The sequence below is a fragment of the Hylaeus anthracinus genome, unplaced genomic scaffold, assembly GCF_026225885.1.
Source record: "Hylaeus anthracinus isolate JK02 unplaced genomic scaffold, UHH_iyHylAnth1.0_haploid 11997, whole genome shotgun sequence".
Taxonomy (NCBI): Eukaryota; Metazoa; Arthropoda; class Insecta; order Hymenoptera; family Colletidae; genus Hylaeus; species Hylaeus anthracinus.
Window position 1 is genome coordinate 9,515,086 of NW_026534344.1, and position 25,881 is coordinate 9,540,966.

Genomic DNA, 25,881 nt, shown 5'->3' on the forward strand with positions numbered 1-25,881 from the left:
CACCAAAGATATTTGAGGTAGTAACGTTAGGTGACTCACCCTGTATATATTGCATATCATATTCATTTTTAAGTGAAAGTGGAATCTGAAAATTATTGTATGCTATTATTTGATAAAATATTTAAAACAGCAAAATATTAGGATGTCCCAAAAGTTTCTTCCGTGACTCGCACTGAATTATTTTGTGTGGCAGTGTTTATAGAAATAGACAACCTAATTTATTAGATGTTAATATTGTATAACAGTAACGGAGCAAATACCATAGTACTGTAATATAAGTTAATACCACATCTGTACTATCTTTCACTAACCTTGTATGATATGTGACCGCTAATGACTTTATTGTTAATGCGGCCACAATAAAATAAACAGCTACAAAACGAAAAAAAAAAGTAATGGAGCAAAATGAATCGTACGCAATTTAATAACGTAACATTAGACGTAAAATATTGTGTATGTATTACTTATTAATGAAATGGAAGAAACTTTTGGGACAACCTAATACAACGTACTGTATCAGACGAGTACTTACTTCCAAAGTATTAAAATTCACACAATGGAACATCGGCACGCATAGATTGCCAGACACTTCTAATTAATGTAATTTCCTTTAGTGGACAGATGGAAATAAATCAAGATACAATATCTTAAACTCAATAATAAAGATATAACCGACAGCTAACAAACGATTGCGGTTGTGGATTTGTACTCTAACTTTGGAAGCACCAGTGCGTCCGTACTCGTCAAAGGGTTGAGGTACCATCGTCGATCTCACGAGTTCCGCAGGAGATTTAAGTATAATCACCGGAATTCTGAGTTCGTCGTCTAATGACTTTGGACTTGACGCTTGGAAGGTCGCGCGGAGAAGAGCGTCCACCATCCCTCGCGGCGAATTTAAGCCGCGACGATCTTGGAACGTTCAAGGTCGCCGATCCCTCCATCACCTCGCGGATCGTTCCTTTTCGCTCGGTGCCGATCGAAATTAGATCGCAAGCGCACGTAGCAAGCGCCGAGTAGTGCTTCTTTCTAACACCAGTGCCAAGAAGACGAGGAGCCGCTGAGACGCGTTCGTCTCTTTTGCGCGGCGACTCGGCCAACCTCTCGCCGTTCCAGGGTTATTCCTGTGTCGCGTTTCGAACGGGCACGTTTCGATCGTTTCAGCCGTCTTCGCACGCTTCGATCTCTCTTCCATCGTGGCAGAGTTGGGCAGTGATATCACCTCGCGATTGCTTTTATAACAATCGCTTGCAATCGTCGAGTTAACCTGTAATCATAAGCTAGGTAAACTAACGATACAGCTATACTTTCGAAGCTAACGCCGTCTGGTTATTTGCTGATCGTGGCTATCGATTCATCAATCGTTGATAACTACCGATCATGGATCGCATTTTGCCCAACGCTGTATCGCGGACTCATTTGGCTCGTATTTTCGCGGTGGATCGTGCCACTTTGATATGTTCGAGTCGCTCGACCGAAGGATCTCGTTGCTGAAGTAATCCGTGAGTGCGCGAAGTGTAAACGGAAGGGTTGTTGTCGCCGTTGCGTGCTTGTCAAGGTTTCATATCAAGCATCAGTGTTCAGGGACTTGAATTCGAGCCCCATGGAAATTACTGGCACAGACTTCACCGACACCAATATTGATCGCGATACACGTCTCGATGTGAACAATAGCACACATTATAGTTGATAAATCTTCAAATTGAACGGTCTTTATACCTCCGTGATAATCTTTCACGCGTTGGCTGTCAGATTAGAACACATGAAAATTTCTACATAGTTAAAACTTTGTCTCGGTATTCAATTTGTCGTGGTATTCAATTTGTTAAACTGGTTAATTCACAAACCCGATGTATATTTATTTTCATTATCGTCTCACTTTTGGAATTTTGTCAGTTCCTTACCGAAAAGTCCTGTAACCAATTTCTGTTAGCCATGACGTGGCGATCAACGTGCTAACATCGCAGTGTAGGTCGCTATTTATTTGTCAATTTTTCGAATTTGTCGTCACTGGTGTCGATGAAGTCTGCGTCGGTCGCTTCCATGGGACAATTGGAAGTCACGATTAATAAATAGAATCGAGACAAATAGGCGTTCTCGACGATTAGAGAGCGAGACTCGCGGCCTCCAACAAAGGATTTTCCTTTCCAGAAAACACCGTAGACTCTATATCGAAGAAGACCCTGCACAGCTTGAATCTATCGTGCAACGGTGACTCGGTGTCGTCCCCCGAAAAACTCGCAAACGGTAACAGCGATACGCTGCAGAAGTCCCACCTGACGCCAGATGAGAAGTTGAACGTCAGCAATGGTCATCGCAGCAGTCCCGAGCCAGATCAGCTGACAGTGAAGAAACCGAGTTACTTGGGCCTGGCCTGTAGCATCAGCGGCTATTCAGGGATCAATAGGTACGACAGCAAGCTGAGAGAAGGGTTTCGATCGAGGAACAGCACCAGTCCTGGAACGAGACTGATTTCGAGAGACCCCAGTCCGGCTGGTTTCAGGTACGAACCTCTTTGAACTTATTATACACGGAGGGTCTCGCTTGGGAGTCTAGGCCCAGAATATTGGTGTTGTTATTAGGAATTTTAGTGGGATGGAACGACACACAGACACAATGTAATTTCCGATAATTAATTAGAATTTATTATAACCTTTCGCTTGTACATATCAATCCGATAACACTTGCGAGACGAATGACAAGTGAAGTTAGCTGAATACAAACATTCATATACTCGTTTCAAATGTGTTCTCGACTGCGTATGCCCCATTCATGCTAAATCCAATATTTAGAGATGAACTATGTTAAATCCAAATTTGACAAAATTTTGATAAATACGTTAATTTACTCAGTTGATGTTATATTCTTCATTGCTACATAGAGTATTAACCCTTAACACTCCAAATGTTAATTGTGAATATCGACCGTCAATATTCTCATCGACCTCATTCTCATCATACTTTGACTTGCAAGATTTTAAGTGTCAGATTTTAAACTACAAGAAACGCAATATAGTTTTTTGCTCTTTGATACTACACTATCTATATTTTCCTCACAAAGATAATTTATTTTTCTTCTCGACGTAATTGAAAAATAGTTGAGTTTACGATAAAACAGGTTGAGCTCCGACTGTCTTTACTGTTCGCTCGTAACTGAGTGAGGAAAATTATTTTTTATTTGTAAATAATTACCGGTAACGACTCAAAAATACATTCGGATCAGAACGCTGCACATCGGTGGTGATTGAGAGGCACCTAGGCTTTGAATAAACCCTAGGCTTCGAATAAATCTGAAGTTTGCGGATATGTTTGTCTTATTTCTCCTGTTGAATATTTTCCAAAGAAGGAAACGAGAGAAACACAACGGTAAACTTCAGATTTATTCGAAGTCTAGCGTTTTGCCCATCACTGCTTGGAGCGTTAAGGGTTCAATTTCTAAAACAGAAATGCATACTGGATTATTCCACCTAAATTCCACCACACATATTATAACAAAGAATCTTCTTTTCACGAAGGCTGACTTAAGAGATATTATCATTCTTCGTCTTCCATGGTAAAGTTGTCCATAAATGAGCCATTTTTATAGACAGAATATAGACAGGTGCAATAGTTACACTCATCCCAACCTGTTCCTTTCGATTCCATATACACCTAACTTTCTAACGTCTTTCTAACTTCATCCAGTTTTTCAGGATGTAAACAAACAATACACGTCCCAATCTTTCCTGCCAATTCTCTATTCAATCAACGAAAATTTTATTCCACAACTTTCAAAACGTTTTCTCGTCAACTTTCAATGAACAATCTGCCTTGGCCTGGCTTCTAAGACTAGTAACTCCGGAACGACACTTGGCAAACCAATTATTTACTGCCACGATCCACCAACTGCACTGCCAATTACTTATGACTCATTCCAATACTTGGCGATTTAACGTCTGGCATAATCAACATTGTTACCGATAAAGCCTGATCTTTTGTTTCGCTAACAACAGTATATCTTAATCTTTTATTTTGATCTTCTGTTTCGCTGACAACAGGAGTACAACTCGTTGTATTCTAGCTCTGTATAGCAACTTATTTCGCGTATAATTAAATTTAATAAAAAAGAGGGTTTACTGACTCATTCTCTAAAGTCGTTAGTGGTTGGATATTTTCAGATCGAACGAAAATCTCAACGTGCCGGTGCATCCCTATCCACCCAAGAGTCAGTCGATCTCGCCGTTAGCGATGGATAGACAAAACGGTTTCTCGAACGGTTTGAAGGAGGAGTGCAAAGTAGAGGCCTATAGGGAGTCTAGGAGCTCGATGAGCATATGTCAGGGTTACTCGGTGGTCGACAAAGGCGTCATGCATACACAGTTCCCGGATGTCAGCCCGATTCGACCCACCACCCCTTCGAAACGCAGTCCAGGGATGTCGCAAATGATGTCCTGTAGTCAACGAAATAAGTCGTTCTCGTCCCATTTCACAGGGTCGTCTCCAAAGCAAGCTACCGCCAATCGTAAGTGTCTGTTGCTCTGATTATTTATGTGGGTGCACAGTGATAGACAGCTATTTAACGGTTTAACCAGCGGCCTATTTGGAAACAGTGTATTTGGAATAGCGTATATGAATTTAAGCTTGCATTCATTTATTAGATAATGGTACTAGGTTTATCGAAAGCTTTATCTATTTCCTTGAATTGGGTATTGTAATAATAACACAATTAACACATTCGCGAATGGTAGGTATTTTACGTTACTAATTTTTTAACGAGTACCGAGGAAAGTAATAAAATTCTGAAGCTGGACATCGCGAATTTGTATCGTTAGGGCCAAGATAAAAATTGCAAAATATAATTTGATATATCAATGTTATAAATATGTAGTGTGTAAAATAAAAAGATTTTCTAAATTTGTTCATAATCAGGAACAGAATTTGAAGTGACGTGAATTCAGGTCAGCGGTCGCGAATGTGTTAATAAATTCTGAAAGGTAAACACTGTAATTAGAATACCTATAAATAGGCTTATGGTAAATAAATAATTAAGGTCGATTGATGGTGTTGACAATAAAATCGATTGATATTGTATAAAATTAATTTTTTACGTGTGAAGCTAATAATTAATACATAGTCAGTGTCATAGAAAACTGTATCAAATTAACTTGAATTTTTACACATAAATAACTGACATTTTTAATAGATTACTACTATACCAATACCTACGCGGAGAACTAAGAGTGGATATCACATTGTTACGATAAAGTGATTCATCAAAAATGAACACAAGAAAAAAACAACGCGCTATTAATTAGGGTTTATTTATTTTCCACTTTCTAGCATGAAGATTGTCATATTTTGTTATAATTTATTGTAAAAATTTGCCTGGCCTTAAGTGACCAGTTGTATGTTTAATTAATTTTATTTTGACATATTGAACAACATATTAATCGCGAGGTTCAGACATTAGAAGTAAAAGTATTTATTCATTATTTCATACATATGTTAACCTTCTTTACATTACACGCACCATCAATTATAAATAATTGATATATAAATTTGAAATCGTTGATTGATTTGTTTCACAAATAGGTATTTCTGAAGTCAATCAATCAATTTTATAATACAAATATGTAAATACGTTAACATCTTACTCAAATTAACAAGAATGAAATGCACAATAATAAGATAGATCGAAGTCATTAACATTTCTTAAATATTGTTACAAATAGTAGAAGTTGAGAATTGGTCAGTAAAGGAGACATCGTATCAGATGTAGTTTTTATTATGATTTCCATGTAAGTGATCAGATAAGACTATAAAACTAATTTGGAAACTATAATTCAGGAACTAAACATTTCAATAATTTGAACAATTCATATTTCACCCGAATATTTTTATATACTAGATAAAAATACCTATTTTTATATAACTAAATTCTTCTCCGGTTGGTAATAGAGTCATTTACCTTCCTATTATAATTAATTGATATAAAATGCCCGTTATTTGTGAGTAAAAAATACTCTTATTCGATACAGAATATCCAATAATTATTATTTTCGCATGTGGGAATCAATTTTATACAATGTCAGTCGATTTTATTGCCGAAACCATCAAGCTCTTTTAAATAGCTGACCGCTATATACAGTCAGTTCCATAAATATTTGTACTCTCCATGTCTATTGAAGAAATTTGTTTAAATTAAATGGTAGATTTAATATTTCCAAATAAAATTGTTCACTATAGGTATATACACATATAAAATTTATTCGTGTACATATTTACGACGAACCTATCCTTTAATACTAAACCTACCTCTACCGGTCAAACGACCATTTTCAAGCTCTTGTATACAGTTCTTATATGCTATGTATGAATTATACAAGATTGTTTCATATATTATTAAATTTAATACCTCGTGAAATATTTTCCACAGTTCTTATATGCTATGTATGAATTGTACACGATTGTTTTATGCATTATTCAATTTAATACCACGTGACATATTTTCCATTTAATTAAAAAAAGTGTCTTTGAGACTAGCCATTTGTCCTATCATTATAACAACTGATAGAAATGAAACGTCGGTAGGTTTAGTATTAATTTAGATAAATTTTTTCGATAGACATATATGGCACGAATACTTATGGACCTGACTGTATGTGTAGCAGTGATTAATACGCATTTTCCTGGTTTGCAGTTTCGAATGCTTCGTTCAGCGAAACGAGTATATTAAACGGTTCGACGGTAGAATCGGATAGTCAGGTCCTGAACAATTCGTCGAGTAGCGAGAAATCCTTCATTCAGCAACGCGTAGAACGGCTGTACGGCCCCGGTGCACCCGCCCAGTTCTTCTTCAAACGCACCACCAGACTGAACTCCAGCAACAGCAGCTTCAACAAGTCCAGCAACAACAACGACGTCTCGACGGACAACGCGAACACGGAGGAGTCCCTGAAGAATCTGCCGGTACTGAGACACTTGAGACCAGAGTTTCGAGCCCAGCTTCCGGTGGTGAGCCCTAGGAGACCCACCGACGGCTCGGAGCAAATCCTGAAGCCCTTGCAGAGGTGAGTTGAGTCGGAAACGTTCGGAGGACACGAGTCCGCGACGGTGTTATTTCGACTTGTTTGATCGTCAGGGTAACGCCAGTCTCGCGGAAGGCTGAGCAGAAACCAAAAATACTGACGCCTTCGAACTTGGACAGAGGCATCGGGGAGAACAAAACGCAAAAGTTGAACTCCAGCACGGCCAGCATTCCAGATCAGCAGCCAGCTGCGCCGAAGGTTGTCCTACCTGTCCTGGAACCGAGCGCCAGTTCGACGAACGTGGCCAAGCAGGCTCAGAAAGCCGAGAAAGCTGAGGAGAAGGATGGCCATTATTACTTGAAAGTACGTATTTAATTTAATGATTACATTTTATTTAGGGAGCAGGGTTACTCTAGAAATTTATAGAAATCGATTTATTTTTGTTTAAATTTTATGATATTTCGTGAATTGTTCTAGCCCTCAATCACTAACGAATTCAAAAATCCCTAAAACGGCTAGAGCTACTTTCTTCTTATAAAACTCCGTTACATTTTTTGTAAAAAAATACGATATTTTAGAGGGGTATGTTTAAAAATTGTTCGCATGTCTTTATCATGTATTCGACATCAGATCAATGGTTAGTGACATAGATGCATGTTCGAAGAGTAAACCATGAGCAATCTCCATACCGTGCAGAGCCATAGTTTTTGCAGTATTACAACTAAAGCCTTACCACCTTCTCATTGTGCAACAATTTCCAAAAAGTTTGCATGACAACTATATAAAAGTTGGTTCCCTGTTGTTCTACTAAATTGAAACAAAGGTTCCCTGTTGTTGTATTAAATTAGAATATCCTATTCGATATCATACAAACTTCTATGCCTTCTAATGTAGATTAACTTTTTCATGCCTTCTAGAGTACCCTATCCACTTAACTATAGATAAGTACTCCTTACGACACGACAATTACACTATAAGCATCAGGTTAGTAAGAAAATAATGTCAATTGTTAAACTCAAATTTCAAATGTATTTATATCACGAACAAATAACATTTACTATATTTATAAAAATTAGAGGCACTATTTTCATATTCTTTTTTCCAATATCCACATGAAGACTGACTTTCGTGATGCGCTAAATATTAGGTTGTCCTAAAAGTTCCTTTCGTGAGTTGCATTCAATTATTTTCTGTGGCAGTGTTTATATAAATAGACAATCTAATTTCTTAGACATCGATGCTGTAACAGTAATGGAGTGAAATGAATTGTACACAATTTTGTAATGTAACATAAAACATAAAATATTGTGTATGAATGAATTATTAATAAAACGAAAGAAACTTTTGGGAAAACCTAATACATCAACTGCAAGTTGAATTTCTTTTGAGACAAACCCCTTCCATCTAATGCTCTAAATAAATACGTCTTGCAGTTACATTGTTACAGGCAAATTTCAAATGTATGAAAATCGATACTATTCTCTTACCAGCCTAGTAGAAGCAAAATATAGTACACCAGACATAATCGTAGACTTGAAATGTATTATAGACGCGTCGAAGTTATCGAACGCTTAAAAATAGGTACATGTTCTAGGAACATGCCAGAAAATCAATTAATCTGATATTCCTGTCCATATGGATATCGACTTCCATGCTTTTTCTACCAAGTTGTATAATTATTCTACATTTTGCGCTATTTTACATGCATTTACATATCGACCTATAAGATTTCGATAAGGTTAAGGCCAGAAGATTGCGAAGAAGTTGATTTTGGTTTACAAAATGAAAAAGAATTTCTGTACATTCAATGCCACTATATTTTTCTTACGTAAGAAAATGTATGGATAAATACCGGAGTTATGAGGAATTGAAAGGTACTAAAACTCAAATTTTACTCTATTTTTGCATTTTTCTCCTATTTCTAAAGAAAACGTTTATTTAATTCATTTCGTTCATTTTTATTATTGAATTTCAATACTATATAGAAAATTCATATCTGGAAAACTTATCCATACAAAATTTTCTCAAATGTGAATTTCCAGTTTTGCGAGCCAAAATACATAAGAAAAATAGTGGCATTTAATGTACATTTTGGCTGTAAATCAGTGTAATGTGCTCACTTGTGAATGTGTTGACAATGCGTGATGCATGATTAGGATCGTTATCCGAGATGTAATAATAAAAGTAAAATAAACAAGACGTGACAATAACTCGAATGAACAGAGTTTTCCGCCAAGTTTGTATTTTTATTGTAGATCAAGCGATTCGCTAATGTTCTCTTGTAAATTGTTTCAGCTGCTGAAACAGGAAACAGACAGGCTTCTCTTGTTAGCCGCGTCAGCGGAAGCGGAGTTGACCAACAGCGATACTGTTGCACTTCCGGAAGAGGCAGCCGGAAAACTGCGCTCAGCTGCTGGCAAGGCAAGGTTACTGGCTTCGCAGAAGATGCTACAATTCGAGGGACTCTGTCAGAAAAATATCGTGAGTTACCTTGTCAATATCGTTTATATTTGAATTTATGCGCACGTTAATAATAGTTATTTACCAAACATAAACGAAATAATGTTCCGTGACTCGTCGTCAAAGAAGGAAATATCGTTAGGCGGGTGAAAATGAGGCAATATTTCTGATTTTATCTTTTTAATGGAACGATTTACCGTACATTGTTGTAACTCTAGGTAGTATTTATAGTATTCGTGACAATGACAGCGTATTTTTTTATTTACAAAATTATTTTACGCACATATGTTAATATCCCTCAAGAGATTAAAGACATTCAAACAAAATAGCTTCTGTATATCGCTCGTAGTTTTAGATTATTCCATTATATTTGACTGACATAAAACGCTGGTTAATACATTGTTGACCAGCAATTTTATACAGAAGCGACTTCATGGCACCGGCTATTATTTCGTAATTGAATGTAATATAAACTACTGGATGACATAAACCTAAATACTGAGAAAAGTATATTCTATTGGTAACAAAGAAACAAAAACCGACAGGACTAAACACGATGAGCAAAGCTTTTGCAATATTCTATGTCGCCCTGGGCTTCATAAATTGAAGTAGATAATGCAAATGGAAACACGAGTTAACTCGTGACTGGTCAACAATGCGTTAACTTATCAAATATAGCTTACTCGCAAATCGTGTATAATTTCCCGAAATTCTCACTCGTAAAATGGTTAATGTAATCAACACGATATTAGCTTGAGTCATAAGTTTTGATACATTTTAAGAATTAGATAAAAGCCTACTTTTTCGTATTCGCCATTATTTTTGACAATACTTTGCCAATGTAATCGCAACAAAAAATTCCTCGTTGATAAAATTTCGTTGTCTTCTGCCCAAAGAAGTCCAATACCGCCTCCTATAAGAATATATTAACTACTTACGACTAGACTGCGGATTTGATGCATTTATAATATAAAGTAATATAATAAATACATGCTAAGCATGACCAAATGATACGTGCACTTATAAAAGAAAATGAAGTAATAATATTACTTTAATACTTGTAGAATATATCCAATATACATTACGTACATTTTATGTATGTTTCTTATATTATCGTACCTCGCAAATGCATAAAATTCGCAGTCTACTAATGACTCAATCTAATACAATTCTTCCAAACGGATGTATATTCGTTAACATTGAACATCTTTCTCATACTTCTTACACATTCGTTCCTTTGTTACAGAATCAAGTTCCAGGCGAGGAGTTTCCAACCAAGAACGAGGACTTGGCAGGCTTCTGGGACATGGTGATGCTGCAGGTGGTGCAAGTAAACGAGCTCTTCGAACAGATCGACAAGTTACGAAGTTCCCAATGGCAAGAGGTATGTTCAGACTCCATTAACCCTTCGACACCCTCTCCACCGAAGCGTCGCAAGAAAGATTCCCACCCATCCCCAGAGACCCGAAGACTCGATAAAACGAAACCGACGAAACATTTTCAAAGAAATCATCGCAAAGATTTTGTTAACAATAAACACGTTCGATTTAACGGTGCTACGTTTAACGAGCCAAAGGAAACGATTCTCTCGAACGCGCAGCCGTCTCTTGCGCCGGTGGACTACTCGTTCGAATCTCGATTATGCGACGATGCGTTTTGCGTCTTAACTCAAAGTTTGGAGAACGAAAAATCTTGCGAAGATCGTGGCGTAGAATACGAAAACGGTCAACTGTTTCTTTCCGAGAGCGTCGGCGACATACTGTTTCCAGAAAATTATGTCTTCACTGTTGATCCATCCACTCCGTGTATCGTTAATTACGTAGACGTTTTACAACCCGACGTGAATCCGTTCGCTTTTAAAGATCCGCGATTCGAGACTTACGATTCGTTGCCTCGTAAAGATTTCTTCGGAGACACGGATCTCTTCGACGCGGCTAGACGTTACTTCGCAGGGGAGCCTTCTCGCTTTGAAATCGGACTTGAAAGGGGAACTAATGAGACGGACCTGTTCGATCAAGTGCAAGAATTGAAAAAGAAAACGACGGTAGACTCCGTTGCTAATAAACCACAGAAGATGGAACATGATATTCTAGAGCTCCCAAAAGAAGACAAAAATAGGCTTCTTTCGGATAAGGAAGATTCGCGCTTCGACGTGGAAAAGGAAAACATCTCGTCGAAAGGCGAGTCTTGCAGCCCCGTTGGAGAAAATATCAACAACGGAACGAAGAGAAGAAATTGTTGGCGAACGAGATCAAGTACACCGGAAGGCAACTCTTGGAAAAGTGATCCATCCAAGTCTCGCGGTCCAATATCAGTATTTCCTCGGAAAACAAGCGAAGAAAAAACTTCTCCGTCGCGGAAGAACAAGTTCCCTTCTAAAGATATTTCCGAGACGCGACCAGTTCCGCTAGTCGATGTTGAGAAGGAAACTATTAAGAAGCCCGGTTCCAGTGTCACGTTTTCGAACGACTTGAACAAAAGAAGTTCAGCAGTTGATTGGTATGCCGAGAAAATGATCAAGGCGCCTCTGAAACACGAAAATGTACTCCACGGAACGTCGAAAAGAAGAACGAATCCCATAGGCCGATCTAAACATGGAAAATCATCTTCAATTACAAACGTAACTAAACCTCAGGCATGTAAAAGTAACAACAATCGTGACAAGAACGTCTCAAAAATTAATCAGAACTCTCCGTACAATTATGATAAAAGTAGTGCGTGCAAAAGTAATATCCCCGTTGTTAGGGAATCTTCGAATCTTGATGCTTCGAACGACAAACACAAACCTCGTTCGACACCCAACGGGTCGAAGGAAAATCACGCTTTGTCCGGAACGTGGGCCAAGAAGAAGCAAGTCCATCGATCAAAAGATCCTCCAAAGAAAGTCGAATGGGAAATAAAAGACCCTGACGAGTCGTCGGACAATGTCGTTTGGACTTTGAGCGAGTCGAAACCTTTCGTTCCAATGTCTCAGGAGACGCTGCGTCAGTTGAAAAAGCTGTACAACGCGGAGAATCAGGCAAATTCTGTTGCCTTGACCAAGTTGGAGAAATTGAAACGGGCGAAGATTTACGACAAAAAGAGGAAACGTTTCAAGAACCACGAAGGTGGAAAACTGCCAAAGGAGGTCGTTTCTCGCGGAACCATGCCTAATCTTTCCCTGGAGAATTTTCACGTTCCAAATTTAAATGTATTAAATTTACGCAACACCGCCACCACGAGCGATATTACCGATTTCGTGCACGACAGCGAGGTTCAGTGTTTGATCACGCCCCGCTCGGCAAACGCGAAGAATCAGTATACTCTCGTTACGAACATTGCGAATAGTATCGTGAGTTGGTCCGACAAAGAATCGGATATCGAGAGCTTCCTGTCCGCTCTGATGTCCTTCGAATCCATGAATTCTCCGATCGTGTCTCGAGTATCCGAAAACAGTTGTCAGAAATGGAAGAGTCGCTTCACGAGCATCAAGAAGCTGAGTTACGGTCTGATCACGAAAAGCATCGAGTCTTTCAAGAACATTATCTTGGATATCTCGCAGCATGTGTGTTCTGATATCACCGTTCGTCCGTTACGCTGTTTAAATACCAACGAGAACGTTAAGAATGTCGATTTCGACAGGTACTGGCCATTAAAAAGGAAACTTAACGTAACTCGTTGCTTGGAGGACTTAAAGTACGCGCAACTTTTCCCCATGACTTTCGATGCTTCCTCGAATCACTCGAACAAGAGTTTCCCCGGCAAAATGAGACATGTCTGCGTGTTCCTGAAATCGAATCGAACCCTTTGTCGATTACTATTGTATTTGTACGTATATGGTGTCCTAAGTCTATTTCTTATGCTTCTCAAAGTTGGCTCGTGCAATAACTGCCTCCTGGACCCGAGGGTCTTGTACAATTATTAGGTTTTTAACGACCGACCGCGATCCGATGTATATCTTGTTGCATTTGTGGAATAAACGTGTCCTCGGGAGTATCTTCCTGCCTCCGTTTGTTCCTATTCATTCCTGTCAAAGCGCCGACACAGAGAACCTAGCGTAGAAGCAGGAATCCTGATGGTAGAGTTACGAAGGAAGCTCGAGGAGGAACGCCCTTTCCCAAAGTATGTTTCCCTTGTTTGTTAACTTATCCTTTCCTACTAATGTTTATCCTTTCTTCCTTGATGTTTATTCTACGTGTCAGGAGCGATTGTTAATCTTTTCTCGATGATAAAATTATGAACGTAACATTAACATTTGTTGTATTTGTACTTACGTATTTTACTCTTTTCGGTAATCTAAACATTTATAAGTTATCATGTAATGGATAGCTTTCCGATTCTATTTTCAAGACATTTCTGATGTTACTTTAATTTTTCATTTAAAAAATGTTCAAACGGGATTCTGCAAAGTTCAATTCGCTATATGTATATACGAGACATCGTAATCCATACGCAATGAGATAAATAATATCCTCATCTATTGGAGAACACTATGAACTTTCCTAATGACCCAGTATTTCAGTCACCGAGCATAGTTGCAAGCTCCACGAATAGACTAACAATCGCTCTTCCAAATTCTTCTAGAATTAATCTCACGCTAAATTAAGACTCGCACTGTGTCACTTTTCCATGCATTGAATTGAACATGTATGCAGTGAATCGTCCGCAAAGATTAAGAGGGTATTCTGATCTAGAACTTTAAAAAATCTATGTTCTTTTGGCATTATCTCAAAATGTAGATCTTGTATAAATATATACCCTCCATAGGGTTTTGTTAAATTCAGAAAATTAATGAAGTTACAGACGTCGAAAGACAACGGTATATAAATATATGTATCTGGTATGAAAATCTGTAAACGCGATTTCCTCGTATTTTTTCAAATGGTTGCTATTAGATCTCAAGTTCTAGTTTACTAAATGATTTAAAATTTCGAATGAATAACAAAAATTGAATAAATTGTGAATATTTGTTAGAACTGTGTGTTTCGATATATCTGTTAATGAATATTTTTAATTTAACTTCTTTTGGAACGACTAGAGAATACTATTAGGTTGTCCCGAAAATTTCTTTCGTTTTATTAATAATTAATATATACACAATATTTTATGTTTTATGTTACATTACTGAATTGTGTACGATTCATTTCGCTTCATTACTGTTACAGCATCACTGTCTAAGAAATTAGATTGTCTATTTATATAAACACTGCCACAGGAAATAATTGAATGCGACTCACGAAAGAAACTTTCGGGACAACGTAATACTTTTGTCCAAGTAGAATTAGAATTATGAACACTATGGAAGGCAGTGACAGCTATGAACATACTTTTTTCAAAAGGGATATACTTCTCTTTCGTTAAACATAAATTATATATTAGGTGTAACGAAAAGTCACTTCTTTTACATTAAATTCAAACAAATACATTCTTAATAAGTCTCTATTTTTAATCAATTATGTAATCACCGTCGTTATCAATAGCCTTTTTCCATGTAGTGTGCAAATCTTTAATGCCAGATGGATAAAAATCAATGAGTTGATGAATGATAAAGGAGTGTCGAGATCCAGTCCACCTAATATGTTCTCGAAATATGTATAAATATATATATCTACTTCCCCGTAACAAAATTCCTTATGGATTTACACTAAAAAAATCCAAAAGAATACTTAAAAATCATTTCTCTAGATTAGAATATCCTATTAATTAGTTCTCCGGAAATTTTACGCTTTTCTTTGCTTCAGACTGTGCCGGAGAAGAAATCGGCGGCCGGCGTGGCTCAGAATGGCAGCACGCCCAAGCGTCGCGTTACGCCCATCCACAAACCAAAATCCACGGCCAACAGCGAGGCGAACAAAAAGGCGAGAGAGGCGAGAGAGCAGGCTCGAAGGCAGCTGATCGAGGAACGAAGGCGCGCGATGCGCTCCAACGCGCAAAATTCCGAGGATACCGTCAAGATCTTTGCCCCCGACACGTAACGATAAAAAAAGGGCCTGTGCTCTGCCTCGAGCCAGATCAAAATTGCGGTATTTTCTATGGATTGTCTCTTGTACGCTTGATGATTTCGAGGCGCGTTGGCCCGCAATTCTCGATGCTTTTTCGACAAAAAAAAAAAAAAGAAGTAAACAAAAAAAGAACGTTGATTCCCGTCGCACGCTCAGCGATATTTACCGAATCGACGATGTTGTAATTTCCGATGAATAGTATTATGAAACGACATACGCGTTGTGTGCAGCACGCCCACAGTTAGAGGGTTTCGTTGCGTAAAGCGATGAAAATTATGCGTCAGACTGTTCCGTAGAGAGTTGCCTTGTAAACAATTACAGACATGCTTCGACTACAATCAAATACGCTTCGCGTTGTTGGTAGAATCGAGCATTTTGCCTACAGCGGAACACCGCAGTTCGATCACACACGGTATACAATGTGCCCTACTAGAATATTTTTTTTTCATCTTCTCTGAATCACAGATATATCATTCGACAGAAAATCGCACCTTCGCAAGAAAAATGACACAACTTGAAAATTAATTATAGAACTATATCATATACTTGATCATAAAATTGTGTAGGGGATAAGTTGTGTTATCAATAGGAAAAGTACCACAAATGTTGTTCTAAATAATAAACATTTTGCGAGTTATGTTACTTTTCTTAGGTGCGATATATTCTTTTCTTCTTTTGCATCATGTCACAAACATCGATGTGCATTAAATCATACATCATTAACCGAATCGTGAAGCATTTTTTGCAGCTCCGTGTTTACCGTTCGGAGCCATTAAAATTATGTTTGAAACATCGTTTCGTGTCGATGAAAATAAAGGGACGAGTGTCCTTTTTCTAGTAGGACACCCTGCATATTCGACAGATATTATCGAATCGACGAAGTTACGAATTTTTGGAGATTGACTTTACATTTTTAAAATGTTTTGGAACAATTTCTATTTTATTATACGGTGTTCTCGACCTACACTTACACCTTCGTTCCTCTTCGATATTTTCACGCTGTGATGTTTCGTGCTAATCTTGTTACGTTTTAATATCGATTTACGCTATCGTTCGATTTTCTACGATGTTTATCCGGTTCATTTCGCGGAACGGAATAGCACAGTAACGTTGAACACTCTTTGACTCTCTGTTTCGTGGTTTCTTTTGTTTAAACTGTCGTGCCACGAGAAGCATTCTTGCCCGTGAACGACGAGCGAAAGAAGCATAGGAAAAATGTTGAACAATCAAAGAGAATCGTGGTAGTGAGAAAAAACGGCACAGAGACTGCCTCTTGTCCATAGGAATTTTTATGTAAGAAAGCAGATGAACAAACGTTACTCGAATAGGGCTTTCATGCATAGAGATATTATAGATAGAGTATGGGAGTCAGACCTCCGCCCGTACCATAGCTAAAAAGAAAAAGAAAACCGTGGTACCCTCTCTGTATTTGTCTAGGGAACAAGTGCTGAACATTTAAATTTCTCCTTGCAAACATTAACTCTCTATTCAATTTAATTCACTTAGCTTTCAATTATTTTCTCGTAATATTTTCTCGTTACTAGTATTATATAATATATAATAATTATATTATATTATATTATATTATTATATATATTATATATATTCACATATAATTATTTTATATATTATATAATATATAAATTGTATGAATGAGTAATGTAACAGCCGTATCCGTTTTTTAAATTCGTAATATACAGAGCCAACTCAACAACTCATGCTTTAGTAAAGAGAGATAGGTAGGGTACCGTGGTCTCCCTTCTTTTTCTAGTAGTGGGACAATCTCACATACAGGTCGGCATATGCCTCTTTAACTCTGTTTATAACATCGATATGCTTTCAGATCATATATCGCGTTGTTGTCGACCTTCGTTTATATTTGTACGACGGCGAATCGCATTGGAAAACGGTCGACGATCGCTGGTGAATCGTTAGCGATAATGCCCGAATCAAGGATCCGAAGACAAAGACAGGTTTTGCGAGCAATCTGCTTAGAACAACATCGGAATCTGTTACGTCATTGATCGATCGTTTCCTTGAATCAGGCGACGCTATTATCGCAAAGCCTACAATATTATATTAGCGATCGTACTCGCCTAACGTTTTCGGTTGTAACACATCGACGAACAGTCGTGATCCTAAAATGATTATATTTTCTAGATGCGAGTAGAGGTATTCCTATTACACTCGCCACCAGTACTGTTTCCGTAATGCGTGACGCTATTCTTTTAAATCGAGTACTATTTTTCGTCGTGTCAACGTTTCCCATAGAAAAATTTAGCCCAAACATTTAGCATAATTACGAATTGATTTCGCCAGAGTACATTTCGCGAAAGGCAAAGTTTTTAAAGTCCTAATCGTTTGTCTAAGTTGACATTCCCGTAGAGAGATGGTCTCGACACGCCCGATAGTTTAGGTCTCCTCGTTAATTTTAAGAAGTATTCGGTAATTGAGCAGAAGGTGTAATTAAAGCAGTGGTTCTTAATCTGTTCGAGCTCACGGCAGAGTTTAAAAGAAGATAACGGATCGAATATTATTATTTTTACTTTTGTAGTCGTTATTCAAAATTCCGACGTGAATAACAATTTTGTCCATCTCTGGCGTCGATGAATGAGAATGAAACGGAGAGTCGCGTGGGTTTCCAAGCTTCTATTTCAATCACGTTAACAGTAATTTCGTTCGAACGGGGAAGAGGAACGTTTCATTTCGTTCTCATTTATCTGCTCATCAAAGAATTCGGCGACGATCAAACGACTAGAATTATTCGTAGCGAGTCGATCTGAGATTTTTCTGTTATCATCTCCCGATAAAAGTAGCTATCGATTCTCTTTTTTTTATAATGCAGCGAGCGTGTGCAGCAAGATTGTGCCGCGAGCGACTGTATATAAGCGTGAGAGAGAATAACGAATGCGACTGGAGGAAAACGAGCGACTGGAAGCTAGCAATTCGCGTAATCTACCGAAATCAGATGTATGCGCATAACAGCCTCCAGCATCGAATCCTTAGATTCCTTTCATCCTGTTTCCCTCTTCGTCTGAGTTTTGCCCCCTCTCTCGATGTATTTTACGTGTATATTCCGTATTTAGGGCCTCGCCTCGATCCACGTAGTAATTTATATTCAGAACAGTTTCCCCGTCGCTTTTTTCTTAGTGACCCCGTGCGTCGCCGAACTTTTTAACGGACCGATCCAAAGTGTACGAGGAGAATCGCCATGACCACACAATTACCGGTTTTATGCTTATTTTTTAACGTTCGTCTCCTTCGCTTCTTTACAGCGAAAGTCTTCGCCCCATTTACGCGGGAATCAGCTCTCCGGAAACGACAAGAATCGCAAATTTCTTTACTTATCGTTCGAGAACGGCTCGAGGGTCCGAACAAACGCGTCCGATCGTCGGACGTTCTCCATTTTTTTACGCGGATGAACAGTTATGATTATTTATTTATTAGGTACTATTAAGCTGTCGATACACTTGTTCTCAATGAATTAATACAAACGAAAATAAAGAACAGACTGCGTGGGAGTTATTATGACAAACCAAGAACCGGTGTGTCATGTTATTGAAGAATGTTTGAAGAATGTTTGGAGAATGTTTCGGAATATGTGGTTGAAATATTATGGTAGAAGAAAGTGACCAAAGTCGAACTCCCAATTGATTTTTCTTGTATAACTTCCTTAAATATTAATGATAAAATCAGATTTACTATGGGAAAAGATTTTATTCTTAATTTATATAAAAGATTTTAATGAGAAATATTTTCAAACAGTACTGTATACAGTCGTGGACAATTTGTTGGCCCCAATATAGTGATATTTTAATGTAACATTACAAAAAAAAAAAATACAACTTTATATAACTTTTCAATCTGCATAAAAAACACTGTAATTAGTTTTCGATCAAATTCTGCATTTGTTGACTAACAATTAAAAATTTGAGTAGCTACAAACTTTTGTCGTAAAATTGATTGGCCTCAAAATCGAATAGAATGTTTGTGAATAAATTTTACAGTGATATTTTATTGTAATATTACATACAACATATTACAAAAATATCACGTTATACAGCTGTTTAAACTGCATAAGACTCAATAATTAGGTTTTCGAAAATATCCTGCATCTGTTGACTAATAATTACAAAATTGCAGTAATGTTTTATATGATACAAGAAGACTAAAGACGAATAACAAATCATTTTCCAGCATCATCGACATTTTATTTTTTCTTTATGCAGTAGTACAAGTTCTTTATGATACCTTATTTATTAAAAATATTCACCTTGTGTAGATCTTATAAAACAGACTATAAAAGTTATCGGTAAAAAGATATAAAACTGTACGTCTTTTAACATGACTGTAATATTATTTCCTATCGTCCATGAAGAACCAAATATTCATTCGGTGACGTGATAATCGTATTGGCACAGAAAAATTCGCTTCCGCGATAAGTACTCTATGGAGCAAAGGTTTGACAACTCCCGATGACTCCATCACAGTAATCGACCTCGAATATGCTCGGTAAGAAGTCGAACTTCGTCCCACGACGAATTTATTCCTTTCCTCTTGCCTTGGTCTGTCGACTCAATGGGGAAGAAGGAAATCTTTGCGTTTCAAACTCTTGGCTCTTTTTGGTCCTCGCAATATTGTCTTAGAAGCACAAACGAAATTAAGTACATTCATTTCCTTGGTTTCACGCAAGACAGATCAAAGTTTTGCCTTCGTTCATTTTATCTTGGACCTTATCGCTTGCCGTGGACTTCTCTGCTTGACCACTGATCACCGCGCATACGAAGGTAAGTCCAACCCCTATCATGGCGCTGTAGAAGGCCCAACCTGAAAGTATCAGGAGAACATGATATGTGAAGAGGTGGCACGAAGGAAATCCGATACGTATCAACTAACATCTCTTAACGCCTTCTAACATATTTTAACACTATGAAGTCTGGCAACACCACAGTGGTGACCTTCGCAAAGTATTGCCTGACAACAGCCGGCGACAAGCGAAGAAACAGAGTTAGTGGTGCCGGCGCCAAGCGAAGAAATGTTTAAAAACAGTGCGGCCGGCAAAGTGTTAACATCTCCTAATAACTCATGAAGAATGACGTAATATACAGCATCGTGGGAATTTTCCCTTTAATTCCCCTTCATTTCCTGGCACACTTCCCTTTAATTTCCCTCCATTTCCTGGTATATTTCCTTTCACTTCCTGATACATTTCCCTATAATTTCCATCCATTTTCTAGTATATTTTTCATTAATTTCCCTTCATTTCCTTACACATTTCCCTTTAACACCTCCTCCATTTCCTGGTATATTTCCCTTTAATTTCCCTCCATTAGCTTATATATTTCCCTTTAATATTCCTCCATTTCCTGGTATATTTCCCTTTAATTTCCCTCCATTAGCTTACATATTTCCCTTTAATATTCCTCCATTTCCTGGTATATTTCCCTTCACTTCCTGGAACATTTCCCTATAATTTCCCCTCATTTCTCTGATATTTCCCTATAATTTCGCCTCACATCTGTGATATTTCCCGGTTTAATAACGTTGCAATTTGCTCCACGCGGGAGTTCAATAAAGTTGCAAATCGCTCCCCACAGGAGTTCAACAATGTTGCAAATCGCTTCCCGCAGAATTTAACAATGTTGCAAGATCAACATCGAGCGATTTGCAACATTGTTGAACTCCGAGCGGAGCGGTTTGCAACAATGTTGAATTTGCAACTTTGTTGAATTCCGCAGGAAGCGATTTGCAACTTTGTGTAATTCCGCGATGAGCATTTTGCAACTTTGTTGAATTCCTGTAAGAAACGTTTTGCAACATTGTTGAACTCTGCGGGAAGCGATTTGCAACAATGTTGAACTAGGAACTTTGTCGAGCCCCCGAGCAGAGCGATTTGCAACTTTGTTGAATTCCTGCGAAAAGCGATTTGCAACATTGTTGAACTTGCAACTTTGTTGAATTCTGTGGGCGAGCAGCTATTTGCAACAATGTTGCAAATTTTTGGAGATTGCGCCGCTCAAAATTGCAACAAAGTTGCAATGAGACAAAATCCGAAAAATCGACTCGACTTTGCAACATTGTTGTACTTTTGAGCGAAGCAATTTGCAACTTTGTAGAATTTTAAGCAGCGGCAACTTCAACAATATTGCAAATCGCCCCGCTCAAAATTGTGATGGGAAATGTCGGATTTTTACTCCTGGTATCAGAAGAACTCAGTGAGTTTCGATGATGTAGGTCAATTTTTAATTTTATCTTGAAACTTACCTTATTGTATCAGCGTCCGTAGGTGTTAGTAGATGTATGATGGTTTTAGGGTGTGTCAGGATATGTTAGTAATTGTTAGGATTTGTTAGGAGATGTTAGGAGAATTTAGGAGATGTCAAAGTTTGTTAGGAGGTGTCAGGAAGTATTAAAAGGTATTAGGAGGTGTCAGGAAGTATTAAAAGGTATTAGGAGGTGTCAAGATATGTCGGTAATTGTTAGGAGTTGTTCGGAGTTGTTAGGAGATATTAAAAGGCATTAGAAGGTGTTACCAGGTGTGAGGAGGTTTCCAAATGCGAACCGAAAGGTTAGTGATCGGAAAAGTTAGTGGTAAGTCATTGGTGACTAACGCTGCCTGAATGAAGTTAGCGAAAAGTTAGTCAGTTACTGGTGATTGGCGCACCCTGAACGAAAGTATGCCCCTTTGATTCGGTAAACAACGCTAGCCGGTTTGTCGGTTCGGATGCCGTACCGTAGGCGCAGATGTGCCTCTTTCATGCGACAACCTATGCTAGCTAGTTTGTCGGTTAGGTTGCTATCTCATAGGCGCAGGGATGCCCCCGGTATGCGGCAACCAATACTAGCTGGTTTGTTAATTCGGTTGCCATCTCGAATTTGAGCGAACAAGGTTTTGTGTGGCTATCCCCCCTCCCCCCAATTCTCGTATTAGGACAAGAGGGCGAGAGAGTGTGCGCAGGGCGTAGTATTGTCATTACGTGACTAAGGGTACCACATGTTAATATTACTGCCATAAGAGAAAAAAATTAATTAATATAATACATTTCCAATGATTTATCACATTGTTCTCCTGTAACATATTCTATGGCGCCTGTTTCATTATACATCTCCAGTATTAGATCGTGATGTATTGCATTCGAATTTAGTTTGCGAGTCAGAATATCAAGCAATCATTGCATCGAGACTTTTCAGGGATGTTTTCATCATAATTACTTCATTTCTACTCGAAGATGTGATCGATAATTATGCATAACCATAGTGAGTATATGTTTACCAAGAGTGCAGTCAGCAATGTAGAAAGCATCCGATTCGGGGCCACAAATCCTCTGAACTCTCTCCGCTCCCCAGCCAGCAGGATACAAAATCATCCCCAGGAGATACGATATTCCTGTTAACAAGAACAAAGTGTTAGCTGAAAAATCAAAATCCCTACGAAGTTCAAGATTGATGTTGCAACATAATTATTATTATTAAGACTCCGTTATAGTAATAGCCTTCCAGGCCCTTATTCAACTATTCTTCATGTTTCGATTATGATGTAGATCCTTTTCAGAATAAAATGACTACAATTTTATGTATAGTAACAATATAACCGGCATCTGACTGGAACCAATTCATCAGGTTTTTTAATTCCATTGTTTATCCACTAAAATATATTATTCACTGCAGTGAATAACACATGTGATATTGGTTGTCTATTGACAACGCTCAAATTGAGAAAATAAGCAAGGATTTTGATATACCTAGCATCCGTATACACAAGTTAATGTCAGCACAGATTAACATATTATTTACCGATCTATCTAGAAAAAAGATTACATTGTAGAAGAAAACTTTCTTAATTTATTATATATTTACCTAATCTGAAATTAACTTCTGCATGTTGTTACTAGGTGTTTATATTCAGTTTGGTGTGTCCAAATCAATCTTTGATTATAAACATGTACAGGAATAAACTTTATTCATCTATAAAATATTGTATTGAAGAAATTTGTCTAAATTAAATGATAGGTATGATGTTTCTGAATAAATGTTTCGTTATAAATATACATATACAACTACAAATATATATGTACATATATATTTATAGTGAAAAAGTTAATTGAATGTATGTGACAAGCTTTGTCTATTTCCAGTAATTAGGCATTGTAAATACATAACGAAAAACACACTTAATAAATTCCAGGAGATAAACACTTGGATTAAAAAGTCCTTATCTAGGCTCTCTGTAAATAATATATTGATATACACATGTTATTGTCGAACGCCCTACTGTAAATTGTAAAACTCTTTTTAAATAGAGCAGTAGTTAAAGTGTTAAAAACGATTGAATTTATACCTAAAAAGCTACTATTACGATGGAGCTTCACTTTATGAAAGTCATTCTTAATTATTATTATTATTATTATTACCGGCAATTACTTGCGCCACCCCAGCCAAATTGAAGATGCTCTTCCTACCGATGCTCTGTATACAGCAGCCAATCAGAGCCGCTAGCACCGTCAAAGACATGATCGCCAAGCCAAGGGACATGAAGAAGTAAGAAGCTTTCCAGCAAGCTGGAAAGACGCTGGAATCCGTCGCGATGCCATCGATGTTGAAATTGGCACAGTGCATCTTCCCATGCAGTCTGATGCAACGATTGAAAATGCCGACTGTCGGGACATATAACTCTGTTCCATTTCCTGGGATGAAACATGATTTCAGTAGATTATTATATGCATAGATCTATTATCTTCATTTTCTACATTATGAAATAAAAATTTTATTCAGAACCGAAGAAATTTTATACATTGCTATTATTTTTATTTTCTACATTTGTTATATACATAGTTCATTATAGTTTGCTTTCTACATTTAACGTAACAATGATCAATTGGCTATTTTATTTACATTTACATTATTACTATTACATTTATCCCATTGAAAAACATTTATTGCATACACTGCTATTATTTTTATTTTCTACGTTTATTTTATAGTTCATTATAGTTTGCTTTCTACATTTAACGTGGCAGTGCGCAATTGGGTAACTTATTTACATTTACATTATTACTATTACACTTACCCAATTGAAAATCAATGAAGCATGTCACTTTTTATTATAAAGTGAGCAATGACGCCAAAAACATTTATTGCATACATTGCCATTATTTTTAATTCCTTATTTGTTACAGTTTGCTTCTGTACATCTAACATAACAATGCTCAAAGTGGTTGCATTTCTCCAATTGAAAATCAATTAAGCATGTCAATTTCTATCATAAAGTGAGTAATGGAGCCAAAACTATTCATTGTATATGTTGCTATTATTTTTACTTTCTTATTTGTTATAATTTATTATAGTTTGCTTTCTACATCTAACATAATAGTGCTCAAAGTGGTTGCATTTATCCAATTGAAAATCAATTAAGCATGTCGATTTCTATCATAAAGTGAGTAATGGAGCCAAAACTATTCATTGCATACATTGCCATTATTTTTAATTTCTTATTTGTTACAGTTTGCTTTTGTACATCTAACATAACAATGCTCAAAGTGGTTGCATTTATCCAATTGAAAATCAATCAAACATCTTAATTATTAAACCAAATCAATTAAACAATTAAGTCCAAGTCACCTATATTAAATTCTTCCAATATAAATTTCAGAAAAGTATATTTTTATCATTCTATCGAACCGAGACTATAGGCCGAAAACGTTCCACTAAGCTTCATGCTTGGAGGGCCACAAACGACTTCATTTATTATTCTTAAGCTTCCTCGTTTGCAGAGAACCAGGCGCGTCACGAGTCTTTCTACTAACGTAGCTTTTCATTTTAGGTCAGATCATGGGTGAACACGTGTGTGGATACGAGTCATTAATATTTAAACCCACGTCATAAATACTGATTATTCAAGCATCGCAGGTCTTCGGGGAAGCGAGTAATGGTTGTCTGTCAGCCAGAAGACAATGTTGTCCGTAAGAATTAAGAAAGAGAAGATACTTACTTGTATCTTTAATCGTCCGTGGACCAACGAGCCATTTGGGAGTGATGAGGCCCGATAAAACTGCCATTAACGCCACTAAGGACAGAAGCGTCCACAGCAAGCTACGGCCAGTGACTATCACATAGCACATGCTGTCGGCTGAGTGTTGGATCTATGCCATCCTCCGAACTCAAGGTTCCCCCTGAAACATATTTAAGGCACACGTTGGATCACTATGGTATTTCTATATCGACTTTTCGCTTAAAAGACCTGCGAGAATTGCGGTGCTGTTTAAATGTTATAGAATGCATGAGCTCGGTTCGCAAGAGTCATTAGTCAACTGCAGATCTTTATGTATTTATAGGACATTTTGATGTTCAAGAAATTACAAAATACACACAATATGGAAGAATATAATAGACATTGAAAGTACAGTTCATATCATAATATTTGCAGAGTAGAATACATTT

General features: G+C 37.4%; 2 protein-coding genes across 3 annotated transcripts in view; one reads left to right on the forward strand and one right to left on the reverse strand.

The window, feature by feature from the left end:
• Nucleotides 1-18,953, forward strand: part of LOC128889459 (uncharacterized) — an 88,294-nt gene extending 69,341 nt beyond the window's left edge. Inside the window, exons 8-14 of one of the 2 annotated variants that reach the window (XM_054147111.1) lie at nucleotides 2,149-2,500; nucleotides 4,154-4,497; nucleotides 6,676-7,045; nucleotides 7,183-7,366; nucleotides 9,299-9,484; nucleotides 10,710-10,847; nucleotides 15,184-18,953. In XM_054147111.1, the coding sequence (XP_054003086.1) occupies nucleotides 2,149-2,500; nucleotides 4,154-4,497; nucleotides 6,676-7,045; nucleotides 7,183-7,366; nucleotides 9,299-9,484; nucleotides 10,710-10,847; nucleotides 15,184-15,417 (1,808 nt within the window). In that variant the 3' untranslated portion in view covers nucleotides 15,418-18,953. Of the gene's footprint in view, nucleotides 1-2,148; nucleotides 2,501-4,153; nucleotides 4,498-6,675; nucleotides 7,046-7,116; nucleotides 7,367-9,298; nucleotides 9,485-10,709; nucleotides 10,848-15,183 lie in introns of both variants that reach the window. The other variant, XM_054147110.1, reaches the window with a different exon arrangement.
• Nucleotides 18,626-25,881, reverse strand: part of LOC128889492 (LHFPL tetraspan subfamily member 2 protein) — a 32,005-nt gene continuing 24,749 nt past the window's right edge. Inside the window, exons 2-5 of the mRNA XM_054147167.1 lie at nucleotides 25,433-25,613; nucleotides 23,856-24,128; nucleotides 22,718-22,831; nucleotides 18,626-20,271 (exon numbers count right to left, since the gene is read on the reverse strand). Coding sequence (XP_054003142.1) covers nucleotides 20,129-20,271; nucleotides 22,718-22,831; nucleotides 23,856-24,128; nucleotides 25,433-25,562 — 660 coding nt within the window. The 5' untranslated portion in view covers nucleotides 25,563-25,613 and the 3' untranslated portion in view covers nucleotides 18,626-20,128. The remainder of the gene's footprint in view (nucleotides 20,272-22,717; nucleotides 22,832-23,855; nucleotides 24,129-25,432; nucleotides 25,614-25,881) is intronic.